Below are 16,709 nucleotides of genomic sequence, written 5' to 3' on the forward strand. Positions count from 1 at the left end.
TAGTAGATAGTGTTGTGTTCATGAACAACCAACCCCCTACTCAAAACTCACAACTTTCACAGTGATAATGGAACTTCAGGAACAAGTACACTACTTACTGAAGAGGATTACAATGTCAAAGGATAAGACTACTTACAATATTCATAGTTGTTTCTGGATCCACATGTCTTTGTCTTCTTACAAGTGTTTCAGAAGCTATAAGGCCATGGGCCAAACTTGCCATGATAATGAAAAGCCACATCTTTGCTCTGCATGAAAACAAATATGACTTTCACCACTGATATATGGAAACGCTCTTTCACAAAAAAAACAAATGAATAATTTACCATGGAACCATTCAGCAACAGAACCATTAAGAACGTGCACTTAAAACTGTATTGCGTTCCACAGAAATAATGGCAAAGGCAGCTTAAGTACATGCATCATATCTTAAATGGAGTGCAGGGTCCCATCATAGCTGTAGAGCAAATAAGAATGGCTCTTTTCTAGGAGGAGAAAATGGAAAGAAAAGAAAAAAGACCCAGCAACAGATATAGTTGGTTCTGGCCTTGTCACACTAAGTTGAACATTTCACATTAAAACGTGGAATCCAATATAGAATAGTAGTGAAAAACACAAACTAAGAGCCAGTAAATCAATTTATTTATCTGATTGATTGATACACTGCCCTTCCAAAGGTGGCTCAGGGAGGTTTAAATTAAAATAAAAAATACATAATTAAAATCAAAACCCAATTAAAAGCGGATTAAAATTACAATTAGAACTAGATAACATTAAAAGATAACTTGTTACAGTAGATAACTTGACTACTGTAATGCACTCTACATGGGGCTGCCTTTGTACGTAGTCCAGAAACTACAATTGGTACAGAATGTGGCAGACAGATTGGTCTCTGGGACAACATGGAGGGACCATATAACACTGGTTTTCAAAGAACTGCACTGGCTGCTGCTATGTTTCCAGGTGAAAAACAAAATGCTCGTTATCCTATATAATAAAGCCCTAAGTGAGTGGCCGTGGCCTTGGAACGTTGGGGATCTGCGTCCCTGTCTCCCTGGGCTGTTCTGGGCCTGCGCTTCGCGCAGGCCCAGAACAGCCCAAGGGAGACAGGACCGCCGACACCAGTGTCCCGGACCCACGGGCGGCCATTTTTGCCCCAATCATTGCTGTGCCGCCGACACCCGTCCTCCTGTCCCGGCCCCACGGGCGACCATTTCGCCCAAATCATTGCCGTTCCGCCAACACCAGTGTTGCTTCCCGCCACAGCCACCGCCCGTCCTCCTCTCCCGGCCCCACGGCCGGACATTTTGCCCCAATCGTTGCCATTTACTGCCCACCCACCCGCCCTCCCAACTGCCGAGTCCTCCCTACCCCGGCCCGCGTCCGTCGGGCGAAGATAGTCCTTAATTTGAGAGGGAGAGAGGAGCTCGGAAACAGAGCTCCTCTCTGTGCAAAGGCTATGCTCGAAATTAAGGACTTTCAACGCCTGACGGACGTGGGCCGGGGCCAAGGACTCGCAGTTGGGAGGGCGGGCGGGAGGACGGCGGCGGCGGCAGCATTCACATGGGCACGCAGAGGGCGGCCCACAGCAGCAGCAGACGCCCCCGGGACACGGCACCATCAGCAGCAGCCCCCATTCTCCTCCTTCCTGGCGGCGACGACGAAGTGGCTCAAGTTCCTATAGACGGCGGCCGGCCTCCTTCTCCTCCTCCGCCCTTGGCGCTGTGACCTCTCTGCCTGCTACCACCAGCCTCTACAATAATCCGCCCCCAGAGCAGAGAGAGCTTCCCTTCCCTTCCCTCTTTCGCTTCAGCCGGAGGTGGCGGCTCCCCCAGCAGCCGCCCTGAACCGTGACGAGGCGACTGCTGGTGGTGGTGATGACTCGCCTCTTCGAGCGGCACTATGAGCGGCTGGGGCGGCGCACAGACCGATCGCGGGGAGAGGACAGACAGACAGCAAGAGACAAAACAAGGAATGAGGGAGGGAGACAGAACTATAGAGGGGGGAAAAGAAATAAAGAAGGAAAAAGAGAGAAGAGAGAGAAAGGAAAGAAAAGAACCAAAATAAACAAAGAGAGAGGAAAGGAAAATAAGAGAGATAAAAGTGAAGAACAAGGGGAGAAAAACAAAAGATAGAAAAAGAGAAAAAGGAAAACACACACAAAAGAAAACACCAGCCCCAAAGAACACGCCCATTATAGAAAGAAGAGAGAAAAAGATAACGAAAAGAATAAAACATATTTTTAAAAAAGAGAGAGAAGCAAAAGGAGAGCAAGAGCAGGAAGGAAAGGAGAGAAAGGAAGAGAGACAGGGACAAAAACAAAAAACAAAAAAGGGGGCAATAGAAAGGAAGAACGCTAAAAGAGGGGGGAAAGCTAGCACCCGTTATTATAACGGGCTTAAAAATACTAGTAACCTATAAAGCTTTTAATGGCTTGGGACCAGGTTATTTAAGAGAGCACCTCCTTTGTCATGAACGACCTCTCCAACCTTTTGCGATCTTCGGGAGAGGTCTGGTGGCAACTCAGGACCAGGCTTTCTCTGTGGCTGCCCCAGGGCTTTGGAATATGTTCTCTGCTGAAATAAGAGTATCTTCTTCTCTGTTTGTTTTCAGGAAGACCCTCAAGACTTTCCTGTTCTCGCATGCTTTTAAGTAGAATTTTAATAATTTTAATAATTTGTTTTATATTGTTTTTATCGTGTTTTGTGTATTTTAATCTCTGATTTTAATGTTGGGATTTGTACACTGCCTGGAGATTTACATATCAGGCAGTATAAAAATATGATAGATAGATAGATAGATAGATAGATAGATAGATAGATAGATAGATAGAACGATCTAAATTTCATTAAAAGCCAGGCTTTTAAAAAGATGGGTCTTTAAGGCTCTCCCTCGAAAACCTTTAATGAAGACAATCCTCTTATATCCACAGGAAGTGCATTCCAGAACCTAGGGGTGAAATCAGAGAAGGCCCTATCCCAGGTCGCCACCAGATGAACCCGTGGCACCCGAAGATGGACCCCTCCTGATGATTTCAATGAGCCATGGGAATCTTGTAGAGAGAGAAGTTCCTTCAGGTAACTCAGACCCAGACCTAAGCCATTCAGGGCTTTAATCATAAGCATTTTGTACTTTGCCGAGAAACACATCGGCAGCAAGTGCAACTATTTGAGAATGGCATAATGTGGTCTTTCCAAGATACCCCGGAGACCTATCTGGTTCCTGCATTTTGAACTAACTGAAGTTTCTGAATTATGCACAAAGGCAGCCCTACATAGAGCACATTATAGAAGTCCAACCTGGAGGTTACCAGCTGGTACACCACTGTTTTCAGGTCATTCTCAAGAAACAGGTGGAGTTGTCGAATCAGTCGCAGCTGCGAAAAAGCGCTCCTGGCCACAGCCTCGACCTGAGGCACCAGGGAGAGGTCCGAGTTCAAGAGCACTCCCAAGCCACAAACCTATTCTTTCTGGGGGAGTGTAACCATGCACAAAACAGGAAGTTCCTTCCATCCCACCTTGTTGAAACCTTTTCTCAGCCACAAGCTACTCTCTCACCCTCAACCTCTCATCAGCAAAATTTCACTTCCACAGGGAGATGCCGATTCTCACAAGTGGCAGGTTAGTACAAGTACTGCCCACATTTGAAGTTCACAGCAACCCCTATGCATCCCTTCAACACCCCCACAAGTGTGAACCAGGCCTTTGACAAACTACACAGATTTCAACAGGGTTATTACAAACTACTACATCTTAAGAATTTAAACACACCTAATTCAGGCTACTAGTGGCCAGTCAACCAGTATTTCTAAAGGCAAAACTTCTTTAGAAGTTTTTCTTCTTGTAAGCGACAAGCAGCAAAAGAAGCATATACACTCTTCAGAGGAGAACATATTGTTCTAAGCAAGAGAAAGGTGCAACATCCCATTATATCATGGAGAACTGTCTTAAATTTGGCATTTGAACTGTGTCCAAGGCTATCTATTTTGTAGTTTTCCACATGCACTTTAGCAACTCATGAGGAGAAATTAAGATTTAGAGTATTCATACTATCCCCAAACAGCACTATGTTTAGTTTTTGCAAGTAAAGGGAAAGGTGGTTTTTAAGACTGAAGGTACTAAATGTATCACTGGTATATTAATGTTAATTACTAGGGTGGCAACCTTTCCCTTTGAGTCTACCATTAACAGCAGTTTGGATAGCAGAAGTTACTCAAATGAAAGTTGCTCCATCGCTTTGTTGGCATGACAAGAGAACACTTTATGTCCATGTCAAGCTGCTGTTAATCACAGAAGCAGGATCAGTAATGGATAAATCCCATTAAATCACAGCTTGCACAAGTGAGGGTCTCATTTCAGTGTTAAACCAGGTTGTGTCCTGAGAAAGGGCTGGAATCTATAATTTTCCTCCAAAACAGTGAAATGTATTTCTTATTTCTCTGTAATGTATTTTGCTCTGTAGTCTGAATGCCTGCTTTGTCCAATGGGCCTTGATTACAATTATGTGTGTACAGGAAAGCTGGTCTTGTGGTAGCAAGCATGAACTGTCCCCTTTCCTAAGCAGGGTCTGCCCTGGTTGCATCTGAATGGGAGACTACATATGTGAGCACAGTTAAGATATTCCCCTTAGGGGATGGGGCCACTCTTGGAAGAGCATCTATGTGCTTGCATGCATGTATTCCCAAGTTCCCTCTCTGGCATCTCCAAGATAGGGCTGAGAGAGATTCCTGCCTGCAACCTTGGAGAAGCTGCTGCCAGTCTGTGTAGACAATACTGAGCTACATGGAACAATGGTCTGGCTCTGTATATGGCAGCTTTCTATGTCCCTATAGGATTGTAGCTTTAGCCTTCAGATCAGTTATCTTTGTATCCACACAGAGAGGGCTGAGAAGAAGAAACCTGTCTTGCCAGAGAGTAACCTTCATTGAAGATAATAAACATGAGTAGGATTGCACTAATTCTGCAGTGCAAGAAGTATGCCAGCAGAATTGCCAAGGGTTGAATTATCTCCAAGGTTATAAACAAGGGCCTGCTTATTTGCAACCCCAGCATGTTTTACTTGTTATGCAACCAGTTAGCACACATATTTGTTCAAGAAAAATATACACATTTCAACCCACCCTGCAAGCATTTGTTTTAATTGGTCAATAAGAAGGAAAGCATTTTCTGCCTAGAAACTAATACTTTGCACCCCAATTACTCAGCTTCACAGAAGACATAAGAGCAAAAACAGCTGACAGTGAGAAACACACAACCACTTAAAGAGAGGAAGTGCTCACAAGTGTCACCTGCTAGTAAAGGCTAACTTCTCCCTGAAAGAACTGATTCTCCTTTTCGCAGATAACATCCGACAAGCAGAAGCCTTGTGACCAGTGGGCAGCTGCAATGCTCTCTCCCTTTCATTAACTTAATTAGCAACACTCAAAATGACAGCCACTTTTAAAAACAAGAACCCCACAAAATTCCAACTATTTAGAAAATAAAAGTGGATATTGCATACATGGAACAAAACATGAGGATTCAAGGATCTCTTCAGTGGAGAGTAGGTCTTGCTGCAAGGAGCATGCATTGCCCCCTTTGCTAAGCAGGATTTGCCTTGGTTTTCATTTGGATGGGTGACTACATGTGAGCACTGCTCCAAGATATCCCCCTCAGGGGATGGGAACTTAGCTCACTGGTCAAACATCTGCTTGCATGTTCAGGTTCAGTCCCTGGCACCTCCAGGTAGGGCTGGGAAAGACTCCTGCCTGAACCTTGGAGAACTGCTGGCAGTCAGTATGGACAATACTGAGTTAAATGGACCCATGGTCTGACTTGGTATAAGGCTCCTTCCCATGAACATGAAAAACAGTCACAGAGCTTGGAAGCAGGAATCTAAACACATACTAGGCTTTCCAGCTTACAGGACCAACTGATTTAAATAACGAAGAGAAAACCTCAGTTTAAAGCACTGATTTAAGTCAAGTTTTCTTATACTACTTCACATTTCTTTTTAAAGTGGTGCAAATCTGATCAATAACATGTTGGTTTACAACTCTAGAATATTTACAACATCTAGGAGGGAACACGTCATGCAATGTTTTAGATAACTTGATTTTTTACTATTATGTGTTATATAGAAAATATCACGTAATACCTGGGTCTTTGTTTTTATTTATTACCTATGTCAACCTACCCTACATCTCCTTGTTGCACTGCTTACAATTGATACATTTGGGGGGATTTTTGCATAAATTCCTAGGCAAGGAATTTATGCAAAATATTCCCAGATGGGTATAAGAGAGACACTTGTACCCAGCCATGATAGTTTTGCTATAGCAAAGTATGGAGCAATCTACGAAGTGTGAACTGAATACTGCCTTCCCTTATAATTGGATTGTTTTCTACTTATCCAGCTCCACTCTTGTACTGTCTCTCTTAACGAACTCTTCTGCTCACCTTTGGTCCAGCCCTCACCACTACATAATCACAACACAACAATCCTATCCAGTCTGTCTTTGCAAAACATGATTTTAGTCTGTTTAGAAACATTTCTTCTAGAATTTTCTAGAATCAAGAGCAGGTAGTTACTGAGCAAAGTAGAGTCATTTCATGAGATGAAGTTAAAATGAATGCCTGTGTTTGATTGGTAGGTAACTCAATGTGTGTGAGTGCCATTAATTCATTTTTAGAAATTCATTTCATTTTTATTTTACAATTAGATTTCATTTTAACCATGTTTTAAAACTGAGAATTTGTAATTTAGTCCTTACTTTGCCTTTTTTTTAAAAAAAAAAATCTGATTTAAAGTTAAAATCAATTTTTTATTTTTATAAATTAACTTTTGTCCAACTTGCCAGCTGACCAGAAAAGGCAAGCACAGGTTGCTTTCATGCTTTTAAGATTTAGGCAAGATTTAACAGTAGCACAATTTGTAGAAATCAACAGGCAATGCTTTTCATGCCATGGAGATCATTACTACAAGTTAACCTCTGCTAATCAAGCTGCTGTTAGGCAGAGGAACAGGGAGTGGTAAAGCAATTGGCAATCCTAATACATCATTCTTGTGTTGCTCTGGAGCAGCTGCTATGCTTCAAATTTATATTCACAATTACCAGTACAAATTAGAATCTCCACCATATTCTGCATGGCTATAACCATGAATGTTGAGAAGAGAGGAACTGGGAGCAGCTCTACTCCATGTTCTTCTGTACTGGCCAAAGTAAGGACCATGCAGCACTCCCTACTTTCCACATTAGCACTTCTCCCAACTCCCAAATGACAAAATATATCATTGGTTCAACTGCTAGCCCTAACCTTAGGTGAACCACATGGGTTGCACTGACGCAATTTATTTTGTGTTGCTTAGCTCTTTAAAAAAAGATGTGGGGGGAGAATGATTAGGTGCAACAGAGGAAGAGAGCTCCTACAGCTCTAACAGTTTTCTCACCTGTGGAAGCCCAGTTGCACCTTCTGAAATTTCCTCTTCTGAACTACTCTCAAAGTTGCAAGAGTCTTTCATCAGGGAAAGTGGACATTCATCCACAAAAGCCTAAGCCACAATAAGCTAGTCAAGTAGCTTTTATTATTTTTATTTTATTTAGTATATTTATATACTGCCCCATACAAAAAAGTCCCTGGGCGATTCACTGTATCTATATCTCTATATAGTGCAGTGGGGGAAATGCCTGACTAACAAGCAGAAGGTTGCCAGTTCAAATCCCCACTGGTACTATATTGGGCAACAGTGATATAGGAAGATGCTGAAAGGCATTATCTCATACTGTGAGGGAGGAGGCAATGGTAAACACTTCCTGTATTCTACCAAAGAAAACCCAAGGCTCTGTGGGTAGCAGGAGTTGAAATCAACTTGACAGCACACTTTACCTTTACTTTGGTCTGGCAATGCCAAAGACCACTGCTTTCTATAAGACCCAAAACCAACTTCGGGCTGCAAGTACAAAAGGGTGATTAAGACTGCAATCCTAAATATATTTACTAGGGAGTAATCTGCACTGAACTCAGTGAGATTTATTTCTGGTTAAATATGTTTAGGATTGCACAGCAAACAATAAGGAATAACCATCTGCAATTCAGTGGCCTTAAACACACACCTTATACTACATACATAGCGGATCAGACCCTTGAACTCTGGATTAATTTACAGGCAGATTTAAGCATGTGTACTAAGCAAAAAGTCCCACTGTGTTTACCCAGGTTCATTCCCAAGCAAGCATGCCCTGGACTGCAGTCTCCATGCACAATGATTACCACCCCAGTTCCATATTCACAATTACTACTGCAGATCAGAACCCCAACTTCAGCCCAAAACATGCAACAGAAGGGGGGAAAGCTGCTCTTTGAAGTACCTTCAAGTGTTGGTGGTTAGAGAGTCCTGACTGTACAATTCTTCCGATCCAAGGTCTTGAGTGTAGAAGAACTGGGCTGGATATCAACCTTGAAAGGAAAGCAAAAGAAATACCAGAATGCAGTAACTGTCTCCCCAAGCAGGGCGAATCACTTCTTTACTGCCACCCGTTATGCAGCAGTTCAAGGATCAAGCAAGGATGGGGAAGGATGGGAGAAACAATTAAAGCTAATCCATACTGCCAGCAGGAAGCGAACACCCATGGTGGTGGGTGCAGGGAAGGGGAGATTTGACTCGACAGCCTCCTCCTTTCCACATGTTTTTCTGCCTGCTGCTGTCAACTCACCCCTACTCCACATGTCCTATTCTTTCCCCATCAAAAAAAGCAGACCACTACAACAGAGCCGTCTCCCTCTGCACAGCCTTCCAGGGGCAGGTCCAGCAGGCCAATCTCAGGGAAAGGCAGAAAAGAAACCCTGGCAGGTGCGTCTCCCCACATCAGTTACCGCTGCATCAGCAAGCCACCCCGGGCACGTTACGCCCTTCCAACGCAACTTCCGCGCAGCCCAAGCCGGGTCTCGTCGACTCAGCAGGAGGAAGTCCGACTTGTTTCCACTGTTGCTTACTTACTGCCAACGAAGGGTGCGTGGGGTTGCAGCTCAAGCCCAGGCACGCCGGCTTGGAAGCAAGTGCCATCTAGTTCAATCTCAAATAAGGGCGAAGAGGACTGCTGCAGCTCTGAAAGGAACCAGGGGAGTCCCTAGAGTAGGCAAGTCCACCTTCAAGCAAGACGACCCATTCCCTCCTAGCAACCAGGCTGAACACTGAGCATCCCCTCCCCGCTACCCAGACCCTCCCCCGCAAAACAGGCGAGGCGAGGAGCTTCAGTTCCGAGCACGCCCGCGAGCGGGATCCACTCACCCAGTAGCGGAGGAAAAGAAAAGAGCTCGAGCCAAGCGCAGGCAGCTCTCTGACTCCACTCTGCCGCTGAAGAAAGAGGCGCGGCGCAGCCAACCGCAGGCCTTGTGAAGCCTCTCAGGCTATGCTCATTGTCCAATCGGGGCTTACAGGAGAGCACCGCATTCCCACCCACCCCTGCCAGCCTCTCTGTTGCTGGGGGTTCAGCCAGGCCACTGACTGAAAAGGCTCAGGGCGGAAGGGGAGAGGTTTGTGCTGACAGTGTAAGTCAAGAGCAAAGGGTGACATTCCCCGTCAGAAAGGCAGGCAGCTTCAACGCGATGTGCCGAGAGAACGAAACACGCTTCCCAGCAAGTAAATCCCACGGAAGAGTGTGAGGCTGAATCCTGAAGAGACGCGGCTGGGATCGGGGTTGTTATACCGTTAGAATGTAAGCTCGGTTGACTACAGTGGAGGTTACTTTGAAGTTAACGTGTTTAGAAGAGGGCTCTTGTAGCACCATTCTACGCAACCTTACTCCGAAGTATCTCCCACTGAGCTCAGTGGGAGCTGTTCTCCAGTAAGCTGGGACATAATGCCCCCCTATTCGTGCATTTTGTTCCAACACATATACAATCTGGGTGAAATGGATACACAGGTACACATCTGCATGCAATACAGTAATACACACATCTTCAGTGCACAGAAGCTGTATCCAACAATTCATGCTTGTTACTGCAAGACCAAGAGGCAGGTCTCATGATCAGTGAGACCCGCTTTGTCCAGGTTAGCGAGGAGAGCGGGCTAAGCCTGCTCTCCCCGCAGATGAGCAGGGCAGTAGCTGTGACGAAGCCGGCAGGGGCTGGGAGGATCGGGGGCCCCGTGGCCCCTGGAAGCTCCAGTATGCCCTGTGCGAGCATGCAGGGCATACTGGTGAGACCCCCAAGCCAGGAGGCTACTCACTATTTTAAAAACCGGATTTACGGAGAGCTTACTCCGCAAACCCTGTTTAAGGGGCGGGCTACCTAAGTGGGCAAGCTGCTTGTAAGCCACCAGACTCGCCTGCAAGCCCAGTGGTTTACTCGAGCAGCAAAAATTGGGTTAGGCTTTCCTAGCCCGATTTTTGCTGCTCGTGGGAATACCCCCCAAATCTCCTCCTGTAAGATACACTACAGGGTTAATATGAGTGCACACTGGCTAGCCTGCGCCCCACTCTGTGCTAGAGAGCCAGCGTGGTATAGTGGCTAGAGTGCTGGACTAGGACCAGGGAGACCCGAGTTCAAATCCCCAATCAGCCATGATATTTGCTGGGTGACTCTGGGCCAGTCACTTCTCTCTCTCAGCCTAATCTACTTCACAGGGTTGTGAGGAAAAACTTAAGTATGTAGTACACCACTCTGGGTTCCTTGGAGGAAGAGCGGGATATAAATGTAAAAAACAACAAATGGACTTTATATCCATGAAGCCCTGTGGTGAGATGTGCAAGCTCTCCCTACGTGTAGAACTGGCATGAGGAACTAGGCTTTAAAATAAAATAATTTCTAAAGAAAAGGAATTTTAACCTGCCAGGTTGTTGATGTATGAGATTCTTCAGTCTATATGAAATCTCATGAAGAACATGTAAAACAATTAGTAAATAGTAACTAAAAGTTAAATTACTTTAAAATTCACAAAAGGAACTGAATGAGAAGAGATTTATTGCAAAGAGAATGGTTATGGGGAGTTGATGGCAAAGGGTAACATTTTGATTACAATATCAAAAACAGGTGAGGGAAAGGACTTATCCCTGGTATCTCCAGCTAGGCCTGGGAAAACCCCTTTTCCAAAATAGAAAGATGGAAAAGCTGGGATGGAACAGGCTAGAATGGCATTTTAAAATTTTACTGTTTTAAATACACATGCAAGCAATATCTTGGAAATGACACTGATGTATTAGTAAAACATGATTAACCCATTCCCAGCCAAAACCATTATAGATAGGCCCGAATGACCTCTTAAAAATAAATCTGGAGCCCCAAAATAATGTGATGCTTTAAAGACAATTGAGAACCATATTTTGGAACTGAAATCTTTCTAAAATCATACTTTTATAAATCCCATCACAGACAATTATGGAACATTGCAGCCCCAAATGACCATTATATAAATAATTTCTTCACCAAAAACAGCGGAAAGTGTTGATAAATTGTTAATAAATTTAATGATAAATGTGTATAAATACACATGCAAACTATCTAAGGAGTGCAATCCATGCATTAGTAAAACATTATTAACCCATTCCCAACCAAGACCCTTTTCTAAGGAGTTGTTCTGGCTTCCGATCTGTTCCAGTCCAGATTGGGGTTGATAAAAGTATAATATTGGACAGGTTTCAGTTCTACCACATTGTTCTCAAGTGTGTCTCTAATGCATTCCACTGTTTGGGGCATCAAATTTGATTTTTAAGAGGTCATTCTAGCCCATTCTGTTCCATTCTTTACTGGGAATGGGTTAATAAGGTTTTACTAATGCCTCTGTCTCCCCCACCCCACCCGCCACCCACCCAAGCTATTGTTCTCAAGAGTCTCCAACATATCCCAAAGAAATTATTTATGAAACAGCAATTCCAGACCATTTTGTTCCATTTTTGGTTGTGAAGTGGTTAATAAAAGTATAATGTTGGATAGATTTCAGTTCTAAAATTTTGTTCTCATGTATCACATGAGAACAAAATTTCTACTATTTCTACACATCCTACTGTTTGGGGGGATGTTCCAGGATGTTCTGTTTGATTTACACTGTCCCTTTCTGAAAGCATAGCGAGTGGCTGCCCGTAAGTGTAGACAATACCAAGTTAGATAGGCCAGTGTCTGATATGACATATGATATGACAGCCTCATATTTTCATAAACATATTCAGCTAATTCTTGTAGATTGTCAAGGAAATTATCTGATAAAAGTTATGAGATGATTTGGTCTGCTAACATGCATAGTCACAGAGGAACTCATTCAATTGTTAGAGCTTTCTGATTTCCATAGTTCCTTTAAAAAAAGACACCCAGCAACCCTCCCCACTTCAAATCAATTTGCATGTTCACGATTAGGCAAGGGTAGTTGTTTTTAACCTCTTTTTTGTTTTACATTGCTTTCTGGCTCATTTTCAGCATGCAATTAGAGTTAACAGGCGTCTCCCCTAATTGCATGATAGAGAAGTGTTCAGAGCACCAGATAATTCTTGTGCTAGTTAGACAACAAGTTGCACAAGTTGGAGAAGGGGTAGTATAGAGCCAATCAGCAGACGCTGGCTCCTGGGACACTTGAAGCAACAGTAGCTGCCCTTCCCATTTGCACGTGCACCTTTGCTGCCAGGTCCCTCTCTAAATGAGACACAGGAAGAAGAGCCATTGGCTAGACAAAGAAAAGAAGGCCAACAGTTTTCTTTTCTTTTGCAATCTCTCTTTTGTGTGGGACAAAGAGGAGGTTAGCATTTGGTGAGTTAACATGAGGAAGGAGATTTGGGTGGATAAATTGGCAAATTAACTGTAAAGGAATGAATTTGGGCTGATCTTGGCAGGGTATTAATTTTGATTGGTGAATTGACTGAAGAGAAATTGTTTGGGAATTATATGGGTCAGAAATTGGCTGGTTTGCTTCCTTTCAATTAATGGGTGCTTTGTTGCAAAAGAGCTGTGTAAAGGAATTCTTTTGCTATATATGCGGTTCAGACCCCATCTAGTACTTAGCTTCTTGGGCAAATTACTTGTCTGTCAGCCTTTGTGGTTTACCTTCTGTGATGATTCAATAAACTCCTTTTTTTTGGATTGGTGGATATTGTTGACATGTATGTCTTTTTAGCCTACTTTCCAGTAGGCTTATGCAATCACCCGGCATTCTGTGTATGTGTCCATTTGTCCCCCACTATCAACTTCGCAACATCTGGACCAATATGAACCAAATCAGGTACAGTTGTAGGGACACATAGGGACACCTCAACGGCATATTTGTGATTATGTCATCTACCACAATCCAAGATGGCGGGCATGTAAACTTTTGAGGTGCAAGTAGGATAACTTGTGAACTGTCTAACCGATTTGAACCACATTTGCTACAGCTGTAGGGACACATAGGGATGCCCTAATGGCATAGTAGGTGGTGATGTCATCCACTCCAGTTCAAGATGGTGGCCGCGTGAACATCTGAGGCGCAGACCGGCTAATTTGTGGACTGTCTAACCAATTTAAATCGAAATGGTTACAGTTGCAGTGAGCAACACACAGGGACACCTCAATGGCCTAGTTTATGATGATGTCATCCACACCGATTCAAGATGGCAGCCACGTAAACATTTGAGGCGCAAGTGGGTTAACTTGCGAACTGCCTAACTGATTTGAACCAAATATGCTATAGCTGCAGGGACACATAGGGACACCTCAATAGCTTAGTTTATGATTATGTCATCTACCCCAGTCCAAGATGGCTGACATGTGAACGTTTGAGGTGCAAGTGGTCTAACTTGTGGACTGTCTAACTGATTTTAACCAAATTGGGTACAGTTGCAGTGAGTGACACACAGGGACACCTCAACAGCATAGTTCATGATGATTACATCCACACCAATTCTAGATGGCAGATGCATAAATGTTTGAGGTGCAAGTGGGCTAACTTGTGAACCGCTTAACCAATTTGAACCAAACTTGCTACAGCTATAGGGACACATAAGGATGCCCTAATGGCATAGTTTATGATGATATCATCTACCCCAAACCAAGATGGCAGATGCATGAACATTTGAAGCACAAGTGGGCTAACTTGTGGACTAACTGATTTGAACCAAATTAAGTACAGTTGTAGTGAGTGACACTTAGGGACACTTCAGTGGTGTAGTTTGTGATGATGTCATCCACCCTGATTCAAGATGGCAGAACCATACACATTTGAGGCGCAAGTGAGCTAACTTGTGAACCGCTTAACCGATTTGAACCAAATTTGCTACAGCTGTAGGAACACATCGGGATACCTCAATGGCATAGATAGTGATGATGTCACCCACCCCAATTCAAGATGGCAGACATGTAAATGTTTGAGGCGCAAGTGCACTTGTGGGCAGTCTAACCAAGACTTGTGGGCAGTCTAACCAATTTGAACCAAATTTGCTACAACGGTATGGACACCTGGGAATGCCCTAATGGTGTAGTTTGTGGTGATGTCAGCTACCCCAATCCAAGTTGGTGGATGTATGAACTTTTGAGGCACAAGTGCACTAACTTGAAGACTGTCTAACCGATTTGAACCAAATTTGGTACAGTTGGAGTGACACCTCAGTGGTGTGGTATGTAATGATGTCATCCACCCCAATCCAAGATGGTGGATGCATAAACATTTGAGGTGCAAGAGATCTTACTTGTGGGCCTCAATCTGAACCAAATTTAGTCCAGTTGTAGAGACAGTGAAAGGAAAGTAGGCTGATCAGTTCTCACTAGAACAACTTGTTCTTCATTCTTTTTTGTTTTCCCCCCACTGTGCAACAAATACTTATTAAGGGCATTCTCACAACCAGCATTCCACAGGCTCATGTGGAGCTACCTGACTGCTACCTAACCTGCTGCTCCAGACCAGGGCTACCTGAGATTTATTCCTTGGTCTTTACCAAGGTTAGTGGAAATAAGCCCCATCCTACTGCACAGCCTCAATCATGTGTATGATCAGGCTGTATGCAGCAGCTCCTGGCAGCCTGGCAAGATCTCAACCAGGGAATGCTGCATAGAGAATGGCCAGGAAGCCAGAAGATGCTGCCCATGCAATGCGTTGTGAGATACTGGAGGACTTCCTTCTTTAGATCTCTACTCAGGACATGGCTGTCATTCCACTCATTTGGGCATGCAAGTGGCAGGAGCAGGCTCAGATTGTCTAGGTGTGGGATGGTAGGATCCTGCCTTTTCCCCAGCAAACCCAAGTTTGGTCATGTGCACAACTTCCTCGATTGACATGAAATGGATGTGGTGTCCCATTAGGAAATGTGGGGTCAAAGGACATGCTCAGACCCACCACTTTCTTGTAGTAAGTTTGTGGTCTTGGCCAAGTTACTTCTTTCCTTCTAGTCCAGCATTCCATTTGCAGCAGTGACTAACTGAATGTCTCTGGGACACTCCCAAGCAGGGGTAACTCAAGAAAGTGAGCCCAAGCCACAAACTATGGGTTATTTCCTGCTTTCTGACTGAGATACAGTTGTAGTTTGCATTGCATTGATCAGTGGGGGCCTGATATAATGTGTAGATGGCATTGCTTGGTGGCAGAAGACCTTTAAGCATAAGGATGCCAAATAAAAGTCCAGAACAAGAAAATGAAAGTAATACAAGGCTGCCAAAAATTTAGAACATACCAGAAAATGGGTATATTAACATAACCAAACAATAAGATGTCTTTTCAAAGTGTACAAGTCCTTTTCAGTGGGTCATTTCCAATGGGTCAGACATGTTTTGACATGTCTTCCTCAGTGACCCATACCTTCATGAAAACATAACTTTTACAGACTTTGATTATCTTGACTCACACATTGGTACACTGTTCCTCCTGTGTATAAGTCCTCCCTTTTTTTCTTTAGAAAAGATTTTATAAAAGAAAAGTTAAAAAGTGTATCTTCATCAACTTAAAACATAACATTTTCTTACCAAGTTACAAGGGACCTTGTGAAAGGGGGGGGCTTATACACAGGAGGCCCCTCACCCTCTCCAGTCAGCGGGGTATTTTCTCTGCCCGCTGGATGTGTTTGCTTATGAGGGAGAGGGAGAAAAAGGAAGCATCCAGCCAGCAAAAAAAGTGCTCCGTTGACAGGAGAGGGTCATTGTGCTTTGTTCCTTGCATTCATTCCCTGTGCTTGCCACACTCCCAATACCAGCGTGAAGTTGTAGGGGGAGTGGCTGTGGCCAGCACACTCAGGAGCTTGTCCCCTGGGCTGCTGGGAACCTTGCTACACCCCTGGCAAACACCCTGTGCACACCATAGCTTCTGCTTCTGCTCCCCTGCTAAGTATGCCTGCAGATATAATGGAGGCACAGGTAATCTCCTTTCATACACTGAGAGAGACTAATAGTAGACTCTAAGATTTTTTTAACAGGTTTTTTTAAAAAAAATATGCATACACACACACACACACATATTTAAAACAATTATAGAATCTTTTTGAGAGTCTGTAATTCAAACCATCTCCTTCAAACATTCAGAAGCACGAGTACAGGACATGGCTTTACTTGCAGTACAGAGATCTTAACATTTTATTTATTTTATTTGGAATATTTGTATAGCTCCAAAAGCTCATGTCTCATGGTCGTTTACAAAAATTAAAACAAAAAAATGATATTAAAACCATAAAAAGTTAACATTACATGTTTTATTTGGCATATTTATATATTTTAGTTTGCCTTCTCTTAATATCACTACACACAATATGAGCCTCTTTACAGGTCACTGTTTAGCAGGACTGCAGTCTC

At 43.7% G+C, this 16,709-nt stretch overlaps 1 protein-coding gene across 4 annotated transcripts in view; it reads right to left on the minus strand.

The window, feature by feature from the left end:
* The window catches only part of LIPA (lipase A, lysosomal acid type), a 31,079-nt gene extending 21,661 nt beyond the window's left edge, over window positions 1-9,418 (minus strand). Inside the window, exons 1-4 of one of the 4 annotated variants that reach the window (XM_053311388.1) lie at window positions 9,268-9,342; window positions 8,977-9,084; window positions 8,348-8,435; window positions 137-248 (exon numbers count right to left, since the gene is read on the minus strand). In XM_053311388.1, the coding sequence (XP_053167363.1) occupies window positions 137-241 (105 nt within the window). In that variant the 5' untranslated portion in view covers window positions 242-248; window positions 8,348-8,435; window positions 8,977-9,084; window positions 9,268-9,342. The other 3 variants (XM_053311386.1, XM_053311385.1, XM_053311387.1) reach the window with 3 other exon arrangements.
* Window positions 9,419-16,709: the final 7,291 nt, after the last annotated feature.

Source organism: Hemicordylus capensis, chromosome 3 (genome assembly GCF_027244095.1).
Source record: "Hemicordylus capensis ecotype Gifberg chromosome 3, rHemCap1.1.pri, whole genome shotgun sequence".
In the NCBI taxonomy this organism is placed as follows: Eukaryota; Metazoa; Chordata; class Lepidosauria; order Squamata; family Cordylidae; genus Hemicordylus; species Hemicordylus capensis.